The sequence below is a fragment of the Elephas maximus genome, chromosome 22, assembly GCF_024166365.1.
Source record: "Elephas maximus indicus isolate mEleMax1 chromosome 22, mEleMax1 primary haplotype, whole genome shotgun sequence".
NCBI classification, from domain to species: Eukaryota; Metazoa; Chordata; class Mammalia; order Proboscidea; family Elephantidae; genus Elephas; species Elephas maximus.
The window spans coordinates 61,512,932-61,536,015 of record NC_064840.1 but is presented as its reverse complement, the minus strand read 5'-3'; the positions used below and the strand labels follow the sequence as shown (position 1 = coordinate 61,536,015).

General features: G+C 36.0%; 1 protein-coding gene across 1 annotated transcript in view; it reads left to right on the top strand.

The window, feature by feature from the left end:
* The window catches only part of LOC126065536 (disintegrin and metalloproteinase domain-containing protein 32-like), a 157,860-nt gene that overhangs the window by 28,621 nt on the left and 106,155 nt on the right, over positions 1-23,084 (top strand). The window contains exons 3-7 of the mRNA XM_049865634.1: positions 1,660-1,721; positions 6,425-6,500; positions 11,697-11,773; positions 13,189-13,366; positions 20,917-20,985. Of these exons, the coding sequence (XP_049721591.1) occupies positions 1,660-1,721; positions 6,425-6,500; positions 11,697-11,773; positions 13,189-13,366; positions 20,917-20,985 (462 nt within the window). The remainder of the gene's footprint in view (positions 1-1,659; positions 1,722-6,424; positions 6,501-11,696; positions 11,774-13,188; positions 13,367-20,916; positions 20,986-23,084) is intronic.

Sequence of the window (23,084 nt, the reverse complement as noted above, 5' to 3'; positions counted from 1 at the left end):
GCCCTAAAGATGCCCTGTGCCCTGCCTGTTCATCCCTTTCCCCTCTCTCTGGCTCTCTGGCAATCACTGATCCTCTTACTGCCCCTATAGTTTTGGCAGAGTTCTGGGGTCGTGTAAACAGATAATGCACTTGTCTGCCAACAAAAAGGTTTGAGGCTTGAGTCCATCCCATAGGTGCCTTGGAAGAAAGCCCCAGTGATCTACTTCTGAGAAATCAGCGCAGGTCTAATCTGACACACATGGGGTTGCCGAGTCAGAGTCGGTTTGACGGCAACTGATTTAGGTCCCTGGGTGGTGCGAATGGTTTTCACTCGACTACTAACCTCAAGATTGATGGTTTGAACCCACTCAGTGGCTCCATGGAAGAAAAGAATCTGCATTTATAAAGATCACAGCCAAGAAGACCCTATGGAGCTCAGTTCTATGCTGTAACACATGGGGTCTCCATGAGTAAGAACCCACTTAATGGCAGCAGGTTTGGTTTTGGTTTTTATAGTTTTGCTTTTTTTAGAATGTCATATAGACAGAATTGTATAGTATGTAATTTTTCAGACTGGCTTCTTTCACTTGGCAATATTCACTTAAAATTTCTCCATGTCTTTTCGTGGCTTGATAGCTCGTGTCTTTTAATCAATGAGTAATATTCCATTTTATGAATGTACCTTAGTTTGTTTATCCGTTTATCTATTGAAAAAAATCTTGATTGTTTCCAATTTTTGGCAATAATGAGTAAAGCTGCTATAAATATTCATGTGCCTTTGTGTGGATATAAGTTTTCAACTCACTTGGGTTAACACCTAGGAGTGTAAGTTCTGGATTGTATGGTAAGCCTATTTTTAGCTTTGTAAGACACTGTCAAATTGTCTTCCAAAGTGGGAGTGCCATTTTGCATTTCTAACAGCAATGAATGAGAGTTCCTGTTGCTCTACATCCTTGGCAGCATTTGATATTGTCAGCGTTTTGGAACGTAGCCATTCTAATAAGTGTGTAGTGGTGTCTCATTGTTGTTTTTGTCCTTTTGATTTTTGTATGCTTTAACTTTTTTTTTTGGTCACTGATGCTCCAACCATTGCTTTTCACATGTACTCTTTCGTTCGTTACTCAGGTTCACTGATCTACTGACGTCTTAACCTATTGCCATGCATGTTCTGACTTGAAAATACTAGTGATAGAGTTAAAGACAATATCAAATTTTGTTCAAGAATTTTCTGTCTAAAAATATAAGAAATAGGCAATGTATTTTAGGAGGATTATTAGGAAAATGTTTAAAATAATTTTTTTTGTGTGCTTTATGGAGTAAGTTTTACTGATGTAGAATACCTTATTATATCAATGAAGCCACCCAAGTAAGCATTTTAACATCTGATCTCTTCTTTTATAAGAGTTTATAATTCAGTTATATGTAGATTTCTAATCCTGTATAAACCTTCAGTTTGGGCTTATTTTTTTGTGGAAATAGTCAGAATGGATTGTATAATAAATAAATGTTAAAATTTTGGGGGTATTTTTTGCAGGTTTTAAATCACATGTAGTCTGAGATTTTAACCAAGGTAATAAAGACATTTCAAGTGTTGTTCAGAGGGATTAATTGATGTAAAGTTGTTGTTTTACACCTTGTATTAAATTTGTGTTCACGCTCAGTTGTTCTGGATTCTCTAGGAACAGATATCCTTTGTTATCCCGATAGATGAGAAACTGTATACTGTGCACCTTAAGCAAAGGTACTTTATTTATTTATTCTTCTTTAATTTTGGATTTCATTTTATTTCTATGAATTAGTCCACTTGTAATAAAAATGGAGCATGAATAAATAATAAATATAGTGTTAAGAAAAATTTTAATAGTATCAGATGATACAGATGTTCTCCTGTGAATTAATTAAATTTTTGTTCTAATGCCACGAGTCTTTTGTGAATAGTGGATTGGGAACAGAAAAATTAGAAAGTCACCTTCTGAAGACAGATCCATAGGAGTTTAAGTTAACAGGACTGGTAGGACCTGTATGATCAAGGCAGAATATCAAATAGGAAGTAAATCTGTAACTGATTATATCAGTTAGGGTTTGATCAGGGAGGCAGGACCACCATGAGGGATATGGAATATGAGATTTAATAAAGAGAATAGACCTTACACTGTTGTGGGAGCTGGTGAATAGTCTCTGGAAAGTTATTGCCTCTGCATCCAGTGGTCATGTGCCCTAATGCTCTATAAAATGAAGTAACTTATTTTCTATGCATCTAGACTAGTACTAGGTATGTACTATCTTTTAGAAAATAGAGATATAATAATTGAAATAATTTTCTGTAGGGTTTAATTCTCTAATGGAACCCCAGTTGAGAAAGCCTGACATGGAAGTAATTTGTGACTTTTAAGAGGACAGTTTCAGTTAAATTTTGGGGTAAAACTAGACTACATGGTATCAGGGAGAGGAAGGTTGTGAGAAGCTGGAGGTAGCAAGTGTAAACCACTTTTCAAAAACATCTGGCAGAGAAACAAGAAAGAGCAGGCTTAGATGAATACCTTTTAAGAAAGAAGGAACAAAAGTTTGGCTAAGGGGAAATTTCTTAGAGAAGAGAGATGAAAGGTGACTGTGTAAGATGACAAAGAATGACACTGAGTAAAAGAAAAAGGGTTAACTTACTCTTTTAGACAGAAGGAAAGAAGAGTATGGTAAATGAAAAGGACTGTTGAATGGTGTAAGGCAGAAAGTGAGAGAACTCACATTGCATTTGAACATCTTATCAAGACTATAAACATTGATGGGTAGGGGATGCGTATATTATTTTGGAGTGTTACCTGCATAATGATTATGCTAGCCTAATGACAGGTATTGACAGAAGGTGTTGCAAGTAATTTATATCAGAGCTAACAAGAAGTATGACCGACTGTGTAGAGGTGAGGATTAAAAAAAAAAAAATGTTTTCAATGAAAGTTTACACAGCAAATTAGGTACCCATTTAACAATTACTGCATATATTGTTCAGAGACATTGGTTACATTTTTTCACAATTTGTTAACATTCTTATTAATTCCTTTCTGGATGTTTCTCTTCCAGTAATCTGGTTTCCCCGTCTGCTTGCCCTTTTATCTTAGTTCTAGGGTAATTGTTGACCATTTGGTGTACTCACTGGTCACATTCGTTATTTTAAGAGCCAATATGTTATTTAGCTTAAAGGTGGCCTCATTGGGTAGTTTTGGTTCAAGGTTCATGGAGTATCTCAGGGCCGTATTTCTGGGGACTCCTCTAGTCTCAGCCAGTCCAGTAAGTCTGGACTTTCTAAGAATTTGAGTACTGTTCCACATTTTTCTTCCCTTCTCTCTGAATTCATCTGTTATGACCCTGCTTATGACTGTCATTAGTGGCAGCCAGGTACCATATAGGTCTGGTCTCAGGGTAGATAGGGCCAAGGTTTATATAGGCTGAGTGCTGTAGACTGGTTTCTTTTCTGAGTCTTTGAGTCCCTTCTTTCCTTTTTTGCTCCAGAAGAGAAGAGATCAATAGTTGTGTCTTAGATGGCTGCTCACAAGCTTTTAAGACCCCAGACATTACTCACCAAACTCAGATGTAGAGTGTAAACATTATGAACAATATTATGCCAACTGACTGAGTTCTCCCATAGGACTGTGGTCCTAAGTCTTCTAACCCAGAAAACCAATCCCCTGAGGTGTTTGGTTATGTCTAAGAAGTATCCATAACTGTGCCCTTATGTGCTTTACGATATATATGAATATACATGCATACATCTACACACATATAGCTACATGTACATATGAACACATATATACACATATACATACCTATACACATATATGCATGTATACATACATACATATGTAACCACACATAGAGTTTTTGGTTGTTGTTGCAAAATTATATATGTACTAGCATTTACCAAAAGTGTCTATTTTGTGTGTGTGTGTATACTTCTTAATGACATCATTTACGTTGGTCAAGCTGTGCACGCTTCACCCACATTTGTTGTTACATTTCCCATCACCAGAAATAAAAAGTATCTACTATCTAGAAAGTGTTTCCCTTTCTCCCCACTCACCCATCCCTGATAACTACCAGTGAATGTTAGTTTCTGTATGTATTTTTATCTTTTTATAAAAGTGGGATCATACAATATTTGTGCTTTTATGATTTACTTATTCTACTCAGCATAATGTCCTCCAGATTCATGCACATTATGTCTCGAGGACTCATCGTTATTCTTTGTGGTTGTATAGTATTCCATTGTATATATGTACCACAATTTGCTTATCCATTGACGGCACTTAGGTTGTGTCCATCTTTTTCACTGTTACGAATAGTGCTGCAGTGAACATAGGTGTGCATATATCTGTTCATGTCACTTCTATTAGGTCTGTAGGGTATACAGCTAGTAGTGGGATTGCTGGATCATAAGGTAGTTCTATTTCTAGTTTTTTGAGGAAATGCCATACCGCTTTCCATAGTGTTGTACTATTTTACAGTCCCACTAGTAGTGGGTAAGTGTTCCAATCTCCCCACATCTTCACCAGCATTTCTTGTTTTCTGTTTTTTGGACCAGTGCCATTTTAGCAGGAGTGAGATGATATCTCATTGTTGTTTTCATTTGCATCTCTGTAATGGCGAAAGATTGCAAATATTTTTTAATGTGTTTGTTGGCCACTTGAATGTCCTCTTTGGTGAAGTGTCTATTCATGTTTTTGCCCATTTTTTAATTGAGTTGTTTATCTTTTTTGTTGTTGAGTTATTGAAGTTTTCTGTATATTTTAGAGAATTAGGCTTTTATCAGATATGTCGTTTCTGAGGATTTTTTCCCAGTCTATAGGTTGGGTGAGAATTTTTTTTTTTTTTTTTTGAGAGATACTGAAGTGGCAGAATAAAGATTAGGTAACAGATTGGATATGGTGGCAACAGGCATTTGGTGGGCAGTGAGGGAGAAGGGGAACAGACCTGAGTCAGGGGAAATATGGACTCACTTTTTGAGAAGTTGGGTGTCAACTGCTTATAGGACATCTTAGGAAAAATGTCCAGTTGGCATTAATTGTTTAGAACTTGGGAGAGAGGTCTGGGTTTCAAAGCCATCTTTTTATATAGCTAGTACATGAAGGCACAGAAATGGATAACATAAACCTACAGAAGTGGGGATGTATGTTACAAGTGAGAAGGAAAACAACCTAGAATTGAATGTCATGGAGTCATTTAAGAGAAGAAGAAAGGATCCAGATGAAAGGACTTACGAGAGAAGACAGTAAGATATGAAGAGGAGGAGACAAACGGGAGAAGGAAATGGTATCAATGAAGCTGAAGAAGAAGGTTTTAAAGAAGGAATATAATCAGCAGTGTCAATTGCTTCAGAGTAGTTTTACTTGACTGCAGACTGTCTTTTGGATTGCAAGTAGTAACCTTTGTGAGAGCGATTTTAGTGGAGGATTCCAAACAGAAGCTAGTCTGGGTAATCTAGCTAAATTACATTGAATTAGGAGTAGGAGTCCCTGGGTGGCTCAAAGGTTTAATTGCTCAACTAGTTACGGAAAGGTAGGTTGTTTGAACCCAACTAGAGGAGTTGCTATGGGTTGGAATTGACTTGATGGTAATGGGTTTGGTTTAGTTTAGAGGAGTCTAGGTCTGGCAATCGGCTTTCAAAAGAACACAGCCTTAAAAACCTCATGGAGCACAGTTCTACTCTGCAACACATGGGAGCCATTGGTCAGAATTGACTCAATGGCAACTGCTTTGGTTTTGGATTTAAAGGAGTAAGCCTGAGGTGAGGAAGGAAAACTAAAGTAGTATATAAATGCAGGGAATGATACCAGAGAGTTTAACTTGGACTCTTTTAGTGTATCTATTAAGATGAATATTACTTTTGCACAATATCCTTCCATTATTACTTTTGCACAATATCCTTCCATTTCATTATAAAGTGACATATCTATACAGTAGTAAAATTTAGAAAGAACAGAAGAACAGAAAACTCTCGTAAACTTATATCCAGTTCATATCTTTGTAGATTTAAAAATGCTTTTCCCATTCTTTTTCTCATGGTCCTTTCTTTTTATTTTCTTTAAAGGAGTCTGTTCAGATAGGAAAGTTATATTATTTGAGTGAATGTGCTTTGTTTTCAATAAAAATTACATGAATGTCAGAAGAAAATATTACCTTTATGTCAGGGGTTGGCAAACTTTTTCTGTAAAGGGCCAGATAGTAAACATTTCAGGCTTTCAGGGACAATCTGTCAAAAATACTCTGCTGTTGTAACAGAAAACCAGCTACAGATAACTTGTAACAAATGGGTGTGGCAGTTTGTCAATAAAACTTTATTTACAAAAATAGGTGATGGGCTATAGTTGGCCTGAGGGCATTAGTTTGCTGATCAATGTTTTATATGTTTCCAAAGAATAACATTTATAATTTTCTCATTTTTTTAATATTCAGATTGTTTTTAGCAGATAATTTTATGGTCTATTTGTATAATCAAGGATCTATGAATTCTCATTCTTCTAATATTCCGGTAAGATTTGTTCTATGTTTTATAGATTCTTTAAACCATTTTTGTATTCAATGAATGTTTTCTAATACAGAACCCAAAAACCCAAACCCGTTGTTGACTTGATTCTGACTCAGCCCATGTATTACAGAAGGCTGTATTTATTTCCTCATTTCCTTCATGATTAGTCTTTCCTGGAATCCTGGTAAGCTAAAGACAAAATAGTTTGATTTAGCAGCTTCCACACTGCCTAGAACATTTCCTTCATGATTAGTCTTTCCTGGAATCCTGGTAAGCTAAAGACAAAATAGTTTGATTTAGCAGCTTCCACACTGCCTAGAACATAGTCACTGTTTATTTATTTGTCCATCCATCCATCCATCCATCCATCCATCCATCCATCCATCCATCCATCCATCCATCCATCCATCCATCCATCCATCCATCCATCCATCCATCCATCCATCCATCCATCCATCCATCCATCCATCCATCCATCCATCCATCCATCCATCCATCCATCCATCCATCCATCCATCCATCCATCCATCCATCCATCCCCCCCACCCACCCGTCCGTCCGTCCGTCCGTCCATCCATCCGTCCATCCGTCCATCCATCCATCCCTAAATGAATAAATTAAATAATAAAAGCCAACACAAATATTATTGCACAACAAATCACAGCTCAAAACCTTTCCTTTTTAAAACTATCCCATCCACCAATAAACCTGTTGACCCTGCCCTTCAAAATATATATCCAGAATCTACCCTCCTCCTTTTACTTTCATCCACTGATACCACCCTTTTCCAAATAAATACTATTATGTCTAGTTTGGGTTATTGCCGTAGCTTCCTGAATAATCTCTTACTTCCGCAATTTGAGGGAGTCCTAGTGGCTCAGGTCGGCAGTTTGAAACCACCATCTGCTCTCTGGGAGAACGATGTGGCAGTCGGCTTCCATAAATATTTATGGCCTTGTAAATCCTATGGCACAGTTCTAGTCTGTCCTACAGTGTTGCTGTGAGTTGGAATCAACTCTGCGGCAGTGGGTTTTGGTCTTCCACAACTTGACTGTCCTCTCAGTTAATTCTTAACACGGCAAACGGATTGAACCTGTTAAAACTTAGATCATGACATTTTTTTCTCAGAACCCTCCAAACTCTTGCAAAGGGAAAGCCAAAGTCATTTCAGTACATCTGACCCCTTTTTTCTTTTCTGACCTCACTTCTTACTTTCTCCTCCTTTCTTATTCTGTTCTGGTCACACTGGTCTCCTTGCTGTTCTTTAAACATGCAAGGCATGTTCTTGTTCAAGCACTGTGCAGTTTTCCTCTGATCCAAATGCTTGCTCTTTTTGCCAGATACCTGCATGCCTTCCTTTTATGTCTCTTCAGGACTTGGCTGAAAATCACTGTATTAGTCCTTGACTAACCCCCATTTTAAATTGCACTCTTACCCTTAGCGCTTTCCATATCTCCCTTCTGATTTTGTTTTTCTCCATAGTATTTATCACCATATGATGTGCCATATGTTTTATCTTCTTACTTTATTTTCTGTCTCCCTGGTGGAATATAATCTTGATGAGGACAGAGCTTTTAGCCTGTTTTTGTTCACAGATATATCCCCAGTGCCTAGAAAAGTGCCTGGTACACAACATATGCTAAACATTTGTTGAAATCTTGAGTTGGGCACCATGTTGCTTCACTTATATTGGGTAGGGCCATCAATTTCCCTTTTTTAACTCTTTCTTTCCTCTCATAGTTCCATCTGGAGCCATCATAATGTGTTAATAAGAAATTGTACATTTATTTATACCCAAATTTATTCCATTAGTGCACCTTGGAAATTATATAATATTCCTTTTGTGTGTGTGTGAAGATGGTTGCCGCTCTCTATGCCTCTACCTTAATTATTCTGTGGTCAGAGGCCAAATTCTGTATTTCAGTTCCAGATTATGGTTTTGTTTTTATACATATACGCTGTGTATTTAAAAAAAGAAAGTATACTCTATAGTTTTTATGCATAATTCTAGATATATTAATTAGGTCACTTACTAATAATACTGTTCAAATCTTCTATATCCTTACTGATTTTTGAACGCTTGATTTGTTAGTTACTGAGAGAAATCTGTGTTAAAAAAAATATTTCACTATGATTGTGGATTTTTCTGTTTTTACTATTTTCTCAATTTGAGCTATATATATGACCCAGTAAAACAGTGTTTTACTGGAATTTTTATGTGTCTATATATATATTTGATGTTATTAAATTAATACAAATTTGGAATATCTGTATCTTCCTGGTGAATTGAAACTCTTATTATGAAATTTTATGTCCAGTAATGCTTCTTGCCCTAAAGTCTACTTTTCTTGGTATTAGTACAGCTTCAGTAGCATCCTTTTGGTTTCTGTTGGCATGGTATGTGATTTTTTGGTCTTTAAACTTTTTCGTGTCCTTCAATTTTAGATGTGTATCTTTTAGCAACATACTAGATTAAAAAAAAAAAAAAAACCCAGATCCACAACCTCTGTTTTTTAATCGTGCATTTTAGTCCATTTACATCTAATGATATTACTTTTATTTGAATTCAAGTCTATCATATTACTATTTAATATCTATTTGGCTTTCCTCTTTTTTCTTGATTTATTTGTATAAAAATTTTTTTTTCCATTTTCTCTTCTATTAACTCAGTAGTTGTAAACTTTTAGCAATTATGCTAGAGATTACAGGGTGTATTTTTGTCTTATTGAAGCCTAAATATAAATTGGTATTTTAATATCCCCTTATATAGTACGAGGATCTTAGAACACTTTAACTTCATTTATTTCCTCCTGACATATGTTATTTTTGATATATATTGTATATAATTTTTTATGTACTCAGAAAGTCATATGGCATTTTATTATTGCTTTAAGTAGTTAATTTTTAAATTTAAATTCCCCATTTATATATATATTTTTTATATATTTACTCTTTTTTGCTGCTCTCTGTTACTACCTATATCTCCAAACTTCTAATCTGGGATTATCATCCACTTGCTGGAAGAACAACCTTTGATATTTCCTTTAGTATTTGCTTGCTGGTGGTGAATTATCTCAACTAATTTCACATTCCTTTTTGAAGAATATTTGTGCTGAATGTAGAATTCTTGGTTGCCAGTTTTTTCTTTCAGCACTTTGAATCTATTATTCCATTATCTTCTGGCTTCCAATATTTTTATTGAGAAATTAGCTGTCAGTCTAATTATTGCTCCTGTGATGGTTGTCTGCCTTCTTTGGTTGCTTTCAAGAAATTTTCTTCGTTTTTGGTTTTCGTCAGTTTTGCTATGATGTGGGCTAGGTTGTTATAGGACTTTTTGATTTTGTAGCTTAACTTGTTCTCCTCATTTTTGGAAAGTACTCAGGCACTAGTTATTCAAAAACACTGCTTCTGCTTCACTCTTTATCTCTTCTTTTGGGATTCAAGCTACACCTATGTTAGATATTTTCACATTGTCCCCTATGTCTCTTATCTTCTCTTAAGTATTTTCCAAACTTTTGTCTTCCTTTGATTATATCTGGATTTTTTTAAACATATCTTCTAGTTCATGAATTTTCTTTTCAGCTTTGTCTACTCTGCCTTTAAACTCATCCATTGAGTTATTAACTTCAATTATCATACTTTCTAGTCATGGAATTTCAATTGGTATATTTTTTTATACTTTTGAGTTATCTGCTGAAATTGTATTTTTGTCTTTGAATGTATTAAACACAATTATTTTAAAGTCTTTATATGATAATTTTTATTATCTAGTACCCTTGTGTACCTGTTTCTATGGAATATACTTCTTCTTGGTATAAATTATGTGGTCTTGTTTCTCTATGAGGCTGGTTATTTTCTTATTTAGTGCAGGACATTGTATATAAAAAATTATGTAAATAAATTGAGATCTAAAGTGATGTTATCTTTCTCTAGAGAGGATATACATTGCTTTTGACTAGTGGCTAGAGGCGTTAATAATCCCAACTCATCTTCGTACTGTTTTAGGAATTGTGATTAATCAGACCTGGGCTTTGGTCTCTCTGAGGCCCAGTTTATTTCTCATCCACCTTACTCCTGGGATGCAGCTCTTCAGAGTCCCAGTCCAAAGTGTGATGATTTTACCAGGTGCTCTCTTTGTGGATCTTTGAATTCTAATTTATGTTCCTTTAATTTTTGAGGCTGGCAAAGGCTTTACTTAGCTTCTCTGTCGCTACTTCTACAAACGACAGATGCTTCTAAGGGGCAGTTGGCTTCAAATGCTGGCCTTACCTCTTTTGGTTGCTATATTCTACTGGATCCTGGCCCTACTATGATTTACTGATGTTGTTAGGTTTTGTGTGCCACCAACATGATCCTAAAGAATATTTTGTTCTACTTTTCCCATTGTTCTCAGTGAGAGAATTGGCCATATTTACTTAGGCTGTCATTACTGGAAATGGAAACCCTGCTCCTGATCAAGCATTCAGTGTGAATGTAGTTATGTAGTAATTATTAATCAGCATCATGGTTAAGGTAACCAAAAAGAAGCAGGATGAGAGGAAGGAATTAGGAAACATGAGGCTGCTTAAGACCAATGTACCCAGAAAGCATAAATACAGGTTTTAAATGAGATAAAGAAATGTATTTCATAATATGACTCTCTTCATAGGGGAATTTAAGATATTTCTGGAGTTGGGATTCAGGATATCAGGTAGCTAGGAAAGAATCCTTCTAACGAGTAACTGGGAGTCATACCATAAACCCTGTCAAAGAGGATCTGGTTTCAAGAAGAGCTGACACTAGGGGCTGATGACTTCATGAAGTGGGGTAGATATTGTAATATTGGAACAGAATCAGAACTGAAAAGATCAACTTACATTTTAAACTTTGTCAGACTGGATATTGTAAGCCAAAGACCTAAATTATATATTGGAAAATAATTTTGTCTTTAAATGACTACAATACGGGATAACACTTTGGAAGCAGGATGTAAAAAAGTAATCACAAGTAATAACGTAAAAAGGTGGTAGGTAATACAGTGAAAGTGGCAAGTATGGTGTGACTTTTTTTCTGAATGTCACTTTATTCACACTGATATACATTGTGTAGCCTGTAAAGGGTAAGGCGGGGGGGGGGGGGGGAATAAAAATTAAAAAGTAGGAGATCAATAGAAAGTTTTGTCAATTCCTAAATAACAATGTTACTTTTTTTCTTTCCTAGACTCATTGCTACTACCAAGGATATATTGAAGGATATCCAAATTCTCTTGTCACACTCAGCATGTGCTCTGGACTGAGGTTATTTATTATTGTTGATTATAGAACATCGTAGTTATGATATTTGACAACAGGGAATGTGTTATGTTTATATTAAGGGTGCAGCTGGAGAGAGATTCCCATGTGGATATTCAATGATACCATACTGTGAACATGTTTCCTCTTCTCTTCTTTCTCCCCATTTTCCTGACTGACCAGGGAGACATTTCTAAACTCTTTGAAGGTTTAAGTTCCCTTCTCCTTGCTAAATCTCTTGTTTTTTTCTTAACTATAGCAATGATGAGGAGTGCTGGTGGTGCAGTGGCTAAAGCATTCAGCTGCTAACTGAAAGTTCAGTGGTTCAAACCTGCCAGCCACTCCATGGGAGAAAGATGTTGCAGTTTGCTTCCATAAAGATTTACAGCCTTGGAAATCCTATGGGGCAGTTCTACTCTGTCCTGTAGGGTCGCTATGAGTTGGAATCGACTTTATGGCAACAGGTTTGGGGTATCCAGTGTTTGGAGATATAAAGAAATAAATAGAAATAAATAAGGCATGTTTATTTCTTAAGGAAACCATCTTCAGAGTGAGAAGGCAAATTGTATATAAACCAATAATGACTAATGTATTGCTGGTTCTCTCACCACCACCCCCCCCCTCCAAGTTATATTACTATCTTAAAACTCTCCAAGCGTTGTTGGGTTTCCTCCATAGTGCTTAGAGAATTTTCCATTCTGTCAGATAATTCTCCACCTTCATTACATAGTATAGATTATTTGTTTTCACAAACAAATGTTCCTCAATGCTGTTTACATGGAACTCAGAAATTTGGACCTGAAATTTGGTTTTCAGGGAATGCTGACTCCACCTACTTCCTCTATTCAGTGAAGAATGGTTATACAAGATATTTATACTTTAAAATCTTGCTTTTAATTTCTTGTTCAGATTGTTTGCATAAACAAAATTAGTAAAATATTTTATGCTTACTGCTTATTTATTTTATAAATTAAATTACTTATTGTGTATTTCTTTTGTTATACAATCAGTATAATCATTTTTCAAAAAACCAGGGAGAAATTAAGATTTCTACTTACTACTCTATCCTGATGAGTCGGAATCGACTCGACGGCACTGGGTGGGTATTACTTTGAGTACTGACTTTTGAAAACAGGGAAATTACTTGATCACTATAATGCTGTATACAAGTACACCAGCAATTGATTGGGTAATTTCTGCTGCCTTTTAGAAGTGTAAAATAGACAAGAAAGAAAGCATTGGTTCTGTGGATAATGAAGATCTTTGTAGCTTCAGAATTGTCTCCAAAACCTAAAGAGTTTGGGTCAAAATATTAGGTCAAAAAGATTTTGTATCTTTATTATTCTTTTCTTTTGGATCCTGTCAGCTTCATAATATAGATTTGGTTAAAAAGACTTAAAATTTTATTCTTAATTTTACAGAGGAATATTGCAATTTGAAAATGTTTCCTATGGAATTGAGCCTCTGGAATTGTCAGTTGAATTTCAGCATCTTCTTTATGAACTTAAGAGTGAAAACAATGAATTTGCAATTTTTTCTGAAAATAGCAGAAGCATAGAGACAAAACCAGTGGACTCTAATATTTTTACAGGTGAAAAAGTGAGTAGTGTATGTTTTATTACTATTTTCAAAGCAGCTATTGCTTCTATTTATTTTAAAAAATAAATTAAGAACCCTCATCCATTGCAGGTGGGAATGTAAAATGGTACAGCTACTAAAGAAAACAGTTGATGGTTGATGGTTCCTCAAAAGGATGAACATAGAACTACCATATGACCCAGCAATCCCAATCCTAGATATATACCCAGAAGAAGAGAAGGCAGGAACACAAACAGAAACCTGTACATCAATGTTCATTGCAGCACTTTTCACAAGAGCTGAAGGTGGAAACAACTTAAATGTCCATCAACAGATGAATGGATAAACAAAATGTTAAAATCATTTTTAATCAAATGGTGGAATACTATTCAACCATAGAGAGAAATGAAGTTCTGATGCTTGCCACTGCATGGATGAACCTTGAAAATATCATGTGGAGCGAAATAAGTCAGTTGCAGGAGAACAAATGTTGTATGATCTCGCTTATATGAAATAAGCAAATACATAAAAACCAAAGATTATTAGTGGTTATCAAGGGTGGAAAGGGTGAGGAAAGGGGGAGTTTTGCTTATGGGGCATTGAGTTTATGTTAATGGTGGTGGAATGATTTGGAAAAGGATAGTGAGAATGGTTGTACAACTTACAGAATGTAATCAGTGTCACTGAAGTGTAGAAATTGTTGATATGGCTATGTTTTGTTATGTATGCTTTTACCACAATAAAAGAAATTAATTAGCCCATTAATTAGGAAATATTCTGCCTTGGTGAACATTCTCACCATTTCTTAACCTAGCAATTTCGTTCACACCATACATCATTGTTTTTCTCATTGTAACAATCATCTACTTCTCTTTAAAATTTTTTTTTGTTTTTTAAGAAACCAGACTTACCAGCCTAACAGAGACTGGAGAAACCCTGAGAGTATGGCCCCCGGAAGCCCTTTTAGCTCAGTAATGAGGTCACTCCTGAGGTTCACCCTTCAGCCAAAGATTAGACAGGCCCATAAAACAAAAAGAGACTAAAGGGGCACACCAACCCAGGGGCAAGGATTAAAAGACAGGAGAGGACCGGAAAACTGGTAATAGGGAACTCAAGCTCGAGAAGAGAGTGTTGACTTGTTGTGGGGTTGGTAACCAGTGTCGCAAAACAATATGTGTACTAACTGTTTAATGAGAAGCTAGTTTGTTCTGTAAGCCTTCATCTAAAGTACAATAATAATAAAAGTGCATTAGATTTGGGGAAAAAATTTTTTTTTGTTTTAAAATTTTATTGTAAATATATGCAACATAAATTTTGCCATTTTAACCATTTTTAAGTGTACACTTCAGTGGCATTAATTACATTCACAATGTTATGCAACCATCACCAGTATCTATTTTTAAAACTTTCAACACTCCAAATAAATTCTGTACTTTTTAAGCAGTAACTCCCCATTTCATTCTCTCTCAGCCCCTGGTAACCTTTCAAATACCTTTTATTTCTGTCGTGGACTGAACTGTGTCCCCCCAAAATATGTGTCAACTTGTTTAGGCCATGATTTCCAGTATTGTAAGGTTGCCCTCCATTTTGTGGTTTTGCTATATGTTATAAATCATAATCTCTGCTGTGGTTAAAGAGGATTAGGGTCAGATGTAACACCCTTGCTCAGGTCACATCCCTGATCCAATGTAAAGGGAGTTTCCCTGGGGTGTGGCCTGTACCACCTTTTTATCTTACAAGAGATAAAAGGAAAGGGAAGGAAGAAGAGAGCTGGGGACCTCATACCTCCAAGAAAGCAGTGTTGGGAGCAGAGCGTGTCCTTTGGACCTGGGGTTCCTGCGCAGAGAAGCCCCTAGTCCAGGGGATGATTCATGATAAGGACCTTCTTCCGATGCTGACAGAGAAAGCCTTTTTCTGGAGCCGATGCCCTCAATTTGGACTTTTAGCCTACTAGACTGTGAGAAAATACATTTCTCTTTGTTAAAGCTATCTACTTGTGATATTTCTGTTATAGAAGCACTAGATGACTAAGAAATTTCTATGTATTTCCTGATTCTAGTTCTTTCATATAAGTGGAATACTACAATATTTGTCCTTTTGTGTCTGGCTTATTTAACTTAACGTAATGTTTTCAAGGTTCATCCATGTTGTAGCATTTATCAGAACTTCATTCCTTTTTACGGCTGAATAATTCTATTGTGTGTATATTTTGCATTTGTTTATCCATTCATCTGTTGATAGACACGGCTTTTTTTCTTCCACATTTTGGCTATTGTGAATAATGCTGCTGTGAACATTGGTGTGCAAGTATCTGTTTGGTCCTCTGCTTTCAATTCTTTTGGCTATATACCCAGGAGTGGAATTACTGGGCCATATGGTATTTCTTTAACTTTTTGTGCAACTGTCAAATTGTTTTCCACAGTGGCTACAGCATTTTACTTTCCCACCACCGATGCACCAGGGTTCACATTTCCTACATCCTTATCAACACTTGCTACTTTCTGTTTTTTTTTTTTTTTTTTGTGGTTGTTGTTGTTAATAATAGCCATCCTAGTGTGTGTGAATGGTATCTCACTGTGGTTTTGATTTGTGTTTCCCTAATGACTAATGATTTTGAGCATCTTTTCATGTGTTTATTGGCCATTGGCCTATCTCCTTAGGATAAATGTCTACGCAAGTCCTTTGCCCATTTTTTAATTGGATTGTTTGTCTTTTTGTTGTTTTGTAGGAGTTCTTTATATATTCTGTATATTAAACCCTTATCAGATATATCATTTGCAAATATTTTCTCCGAATCTGTGGGTTGTCCTTTTACTTTCTTGATAACCTCCTTTGATGCACAACAGTTTTTAATTTTGATGTACTGCTGCTTACCTATCTTTTTTCTTTTATTGCTTGAACTTTGAGTGTCATATCCAAGAAACCATGGCCAAATCCAAGGTCATGAAGATTTACCCCTATGTTTTCTTCTAAGAGTTTTATGGTTTTAACTCTTATATTTAGGCCTTTGATCCATTTTAAGTTAATTTTTATATATGGTATGAGATTTGGGTCCAACTTCATTCTTTTGCATGTGAAAATCCAATTGTTCCAGCACCATTTGCTGAAGATTCTGTTCTTTCCCCATTGAATGGATTTAACACCCTAATCGAGTATCAATAGACCATAGATATGTGGATTTATTTTTGGACTCTCAGTTCTCTTCCATTGGTCTATATGCCTGTTCTTATACCAGTAAAAACCTGTTTTGATTACTGTAGCTTTGTTGCTGTTAGTTGCTGTCAAGTCATCTCCAACTCATGGCAACCTTATGTAGAACAGAACAAATCATTGCCTGGTCCTATGCCATCTTCATGATCATTGTCATGTTTGAGTCCCTTGTTGTGGCTGTTGTATCAATTGTTTCATTGAAGGTTTACCTCATTTTTCTGACCCTCTATTTTACCAAAATAAATATGGAACTCTTCACACTTCTTCTGAAGTGCCTTGGCAATCTACTTTCAAAAATTCTGCCGTTGAAAACCCTATGAAGCACAGTTCTACTCTGTTACACATGGGGTCACCATGAGTCAGTATCAACTGGATGGCAACTGGTTTGGTTTTTATTTTTTTATGCTGCAGATAGGTCCTTAGGTGGTGCATACAGTTTGTGCGTGGCTACTAATCCAAAGGAGCCCTGGTGGTGCAATGGGTAAGTGCTTGGATGCTAACCGAAAGGTTGGTGATTTGAGCCCACTCAGTGGCTCCACGGGAGAAAGACCTGCCAATATGTTCCCATAAAGATTACAGCCTAGAAAACTCAATGGGGCAGTTCTACTCTGTGATACAGGGTCACTATGAATCAAAATTGACTAACCACACCTAACAACAACAACAACAGTAATCCAAATGTTGGTGTTTCCAATACAGCCAGCAACATCAAGGAAGACAGTCCTGGCAATCTACTTCTGTAAGATTACAACCATCGACAATACAGTTCTACCCTGACACCTGTGTGGTTGCTGAGTTGGAATCAACTTGATGGCAACGGGTTTTGGTTTTTTGGTTTGGTTTATGTTGCAAATACACAGATACAGTTATGGGATTTCTGTTCATGATTTTTCTAGTTGGATCTGCTGTTTCTGGATCCTGCCTATGCATCTTTCTTGATGTATGCCCTCAATTTGCTGGAATATATCCCAAAAATACTTTTCCCCAATATTCTGAAGATTTTGCATATCTTAAAATATTTTTATTGTGCCTTCAAACTTATTTTCTTTTTTACTATGCATAGAATTCTATATAAAAATCAAATAAAAATATTATTCTCAGAAATTTGAAGGCATTGCCTTCTGGTAATCAGTACTATTGCTGATCAGAACTGTGAGGCATACCTTTGTTGCTTCTTGATTTGCCTTCTGGGAAATTTTCTTGTCTGTATTTTCCAATTGTTCTATTGAATTCTTTAGTTTTTTGAGCATATTTCAAACTGTTCATATTATATGAGTTTTTCATTTTGAGGTATATTGTTGGATGCTTGTGTAACAGCATGATTTTTGTTATGATTTGGTTTGTTTATTGACATAAAAACATTGTTGTGGCTATTGTGTCAGTCCCTCTCATTGAGAGTTTACTCTCTTTATTCCTTTGAATGCTAATTACCTTATATTCTGTTTCATCTGATATTAATATTCCTACACTGTGTTTATTTTTATTAGTGTTTACCTGCTATATATTTTTCTGTCCCTTTACTTTTCTGTGTTTCTGAGACAGCATGTCTTATATATATTTCTGTTATATACATATTCCCAGCTTATAAAACCTAAAAACAAACTTTTTTGTTTGTTTTTAGTAATTTTTTAAATTCTCTTTGAAAGTATCTGCCTTTTAAACACATGTTTAATTCCTTTATTCCAGTTTTTGTTTGTTTTCTGTGCTTTTCTTCTTTCTCTTTCTCCTTTACTTCCTCCTCCTTCATTTATGTTCCTTCCATCCTATGTTGATTTGATTTGATTTCTTATTCCCACTGTTTGTTTTTTTTTTTTTTTCTTGTTTGGAGGATATTTATTTTCTTTTAATTGTTTAAAGGGTTTTTTTTTTTTTTTACATTTTATAATATGAATAATTACATTTACATATTTTTTTCCACTGAAGTACATCTTGCTTCAGGAGTCTGTGGCAATAAACTCTTGTATTTTTCCTGTGTCTTAAAATGCCTCTATTTCACTTTTTTCTTGAATAATGGTTTCCTGGATATGGAAGTATGTTTTTTTCTCCCTTATTATTTTTAAGATATCAATCTATTATATTCTGACACCTTTTGATGCTGATAAATGTGAAGTCATTCTAAGTGTTATTTGTTTTTAGGAACTTTGTGTTTTCTGCCAGATTTAAAAAATTTCTTTGTATTTCGCTTTTAGCAGTTTCACAATGAAATGTCAAGATGTGTGTTCTTTTATCCTTTTGTGATTTTCTATGTTGTTTGTATTTAAATTTATACACATACAGAAATCTGAAAATATAAATTTCATGATTATTTTGGTGCCAAAAAACCCCAATAAATGAACTCCTTTCAAAATGATTTTGACTCATCGTGACCCCATGTGTGTCAGAGTAGAACTGTGCTCCATAGGGGTTTCAGTGGCTAATATTTTGGAAATAGATTACCAGATTTTTCTTCTAAGGTGCCTCTGAACAGCCAACCTTGCCGAGCACTTATTGTTTGCACAACCCGGGGACCCTCAATTTTAGCGCAGCCCTTTTTAGTTCCTTTTCATTTAATGCTGATCATCCTTTCTATTCCCCCCAAGCACTGTCCATATGAGCTTGTATTTCTTATGTCAGAATATAGTATATATATGCACATAAATACTGATATTTTACAAAAGTTTAAACTTATAAGTTTAATTTATAAAAATGTAAGCTTTTAACTTTAAACAACCTCAAAAATATGGTAGTGTTAGGAAACTTAGTTGTCTTCTTTGAGTTTACGACAATTTATAGGCAAGGAACATTTGATCAGAATTTTTCTTTAAATATGTTATCAATTATTTTTAAGCAAATCTTTGTGCACTCAAGCGTCATAAAATAGGTGTGAGAATAAAACAAGTGCAAGAAGAAGGCCAAGATTTTAAAATTTCAGAGCAGGATCCTGGGGATTCAAAGACTGGCGTCAGAATCTGTTTGTGTAGAAAATGTCTCAGCAGAATGATATTAAATCACAGAGATATGATTTGAGCATGATAAACTAAGTTATTCCAAGATAACTCTCTGAGTATTGGAAGTGTCAGATTTTGAGGTTACAAATTAAAATAATTCATCCATTCAACAAAAATGTATTGAGTGCTTCCTGTATTATGTAATATAGCTCTACAATTAATTGTTTGCTAATGTTAATTCTCTGGGCACTTGGTGGTATAATAACATATCTATTATCTATTGCTTCATAACAAACACCCAAGATTTCCAAAAAACCAAACCCGTTGCCATCATGTTGATTTGACTCACAGTGACCCTATAGGACCTAGTAAAACTGCCCCATACTGTTTCCAAGCCTGTAAGCAGACTGCCACATCTTTCTCCTGAGGAATGGCTAGTGGGTTTGAACCACCTATCTTTCAGTTAGTGGCTGAGCACTTAACTACTGCACCACCAGGGCTCCATACCCAAGATTTAGAGCCTTAAAATTAAAACTACAACCATTTATTATTACTTACTTTTCTGTTAAGGAGCCCTAGTGGTGCAAAGGTTAAGCACTCAGCTGCTAACTGAAGGGTTGGCTCTTAGAATCTACCAGCAGCTTTGTAGGAGAAAAGACCTAGCGATCTGCTCCTGTAATGACTATAGCCTAGGAAACCCTATGGGGCAGTTCTATTCCGTCATATACGGTCACTAAGAGTTGGAATCAACTTGATGACACACAACAACAACACTTATCCACGAGTCTCTGAGTGGCACATATGGTTAAGTACTTGGCTACTAACCAAAGGTTGGTGGTACAAATCCATCCAGAGGCACCTCAGAAGAAAGGCCTGGTCGTCCAATTCTGAAAGATCACAGCCATTGTAAACCCTACGCAGCTCTACTCTGAAACGCAGGGGGGTTGTGTGAGTCGGAATCCACTCAACAGCAACTGGTTTTTTGTTTGTTTTGGTGGAGTCAGCCGGGCAGTGCTGCTGATCAGTGAAGCTTGCTCATATGTCCGTAGTTAGGTGGCAGGTTGGCTGGGGGCTGGCTAATCTAGGGGGGCTTCCCATTCCATAACTGATGGTAGCAGGCTTTTGGATGGTACCATGGAGGTGCATGGAGGCAGTTTAGAGCAGAAGTTTAATTTTTTTCTGATAAGCAGATGAAATAGATGGTTAGAGATGCTAGGTGTTTTAATAAGTAATATTATAGCTTCATAACTGATGTTATTATTACTTGAGTCTATTGTCATGAAACTTAAAGCACAATACATTGGTATTAACCAATTATAAAATACAAACACCTAGCATATGTAAATTCTGTGGTTACAGTTCCACTAAAGAGTTCAGAAGAAAACACATTATGAAAATTTTCAAGGCTTTAAATTCTGTTTTTCTTTTTTCTAGGCAGAAGCAGCCGTTCCAAATTTATATCCTCTTTACCTAGAAATATATATTGTTGTGGACAAAACTTTGGTATGTGTTTTACTTTTTCTTTACTTTTAAATATTTGATGAGAATGTATGATTATCCCTGAGTGACTTGGAGCCTTGATGGTGCAGTGGTTAAGAGCTTGGCTGCTAACCAAAACGTTGGCAGTTGGAATCCACCAGCCCCTCCTTGGAAACCCATTGGGGCAGTTCTGCTCGGTCCTATAGAGTCACTATGAGCTGGAATTGACATGGGTTTGGTTTGGAGCTTTTGAGAGTAACTTAAAGATTCCAATATTCTTGCTCCCATGTCATAGAGAAAACAGTAGAAGAATTTGCAAACTGAAAACCAAATAGTGAAAATTATACTATTTCTATCAAAAATATTTTATTTGAACTCTTTATATAACAATCCTGCAGAACAAATTGATTATTTTCCTGACACTTCATGTCTTCAGGAACTCTCTCATTCCACAATATTTTTTAATGATGGTATTTGGTTAAGGTGAAACTGTTTAAACTTTTAAGTTCTATTTAAGGGCAGTATGGAAAACCAATATTTAGTCTAGGGAGTGAGCTGCCAAGCAGGCAACACGAGTTCTAGAAAACATATATTGGTAACAAAAGAGATGATAGCTGAACCATGTATGAAAACTGCTTATAGTGATGTGTTAAGATTTTTTTGGCTGTTATATATGGTCCACCTATTTCAGTCTGGACACCTCTAGATCCCCATTTTCCATAAAAAGTTTGAGAGCCCCTGGACTTCAGGACCTTGGGGTGATAACTTAGTTTGCAATCAAATAGGTATGGCTTTATTTCCCCTAATATTTCAAAGTTTTCAGAAAACAAGAGTAAAAATACACTTTCCAGGTTTTATTCTGATAAGCATTTGATTATCCCACCTATGGAATATCACATAAAATGTGAATTGTCCTCATTACTAATTCTGTTTATAGGATTATAGAGCTTGTCAGGAACCCAGAGTGGAGGATCAGAAACAGGAGAGAGCTGGAGAAGGATATGAAAATACTTGATTTATTAGAGTGCAGAGAGGAGGGTAAAGGAAACATTTAAAAGAAAATTGAGGTGTTTCTAGTAAAGATGTCTAAATTTCTAGGTAATATTTTGGATTATGAAAATTCTTTTTGTTTCAGGGTTATGTTATAAAAATTTGAGAGTTTTAAGTTTCTCGTCCAAATTGCTGGGTTTGCAAGCAATATAAAGCTGATTAAACATTTCTGTTCTATATTTTTATACATACTTACATATTCTTTAATAAATTCTTTCAACATACATTGAAGGAGATGCATGACATCTGTGTTACTAGATGTTAGGCATGTAAAAGAAGGATAATACTAATATCGTCTTCACTGATTTTACAAAATTGTAAATACGTGTTTGTCACCTAGCAAATTCAGTGTTATGATTGAGGGAAGCATATGGTGCTGTAAAAACACAGCCTCATGATGGAGACATACATGGAAGCGTACAATTGTAACCTAGGGTACAAGAAGAGCTTGCAAGTGAGACACTTAATCAAGACAAGAAATGGGGAATGAGGGGAAGGGAGGACCAATGTCTCAGTCTGGGTTCTCTAGAGAAGCAAAACCACTGAAATGTATTTATAAATACATATAGAGAGATTTACTTCAAGGAAATGGCTTATGCAAATTTGGGTGCTGGTAAGTCCCCAATCCATGGGTCAGGTGGCAGGCTTAAAGCTTCTGCCAGCTCACGTGGTTGCAGGGTCTGAGCAACCCAAAATCTGCAGGTCAGGCAGCAGGCTGAAGACGTCTGCAGGCTTATGTCTCGAGAACCAGAGGTCAGGCAAGAAGAAGAGTGCAGGGTGGAGAGAGAGTGAGCTTTGCCAGAACATTTGTATACTGGAGATAGGGCACACCCCCAAGGAAATCCCCCTTTTCAAATGATTGGCTGTTCACATTAGATCACAAGATGGAAAGTGATTGTACAGTGTCTACCAAATCACTGAGACTCATACCAAAAAAAAAAACCAAACGAAACCCAGTGCTGCCGATTCGATTCCGACTCATAGTGACCCTATAGGACAGAGAGAACTGCCCCATAGAGTTTCCAAGGAGTGCCTGGTGGCTTCAAGCTGCCATCCATTTGGTTAGCAGCCAT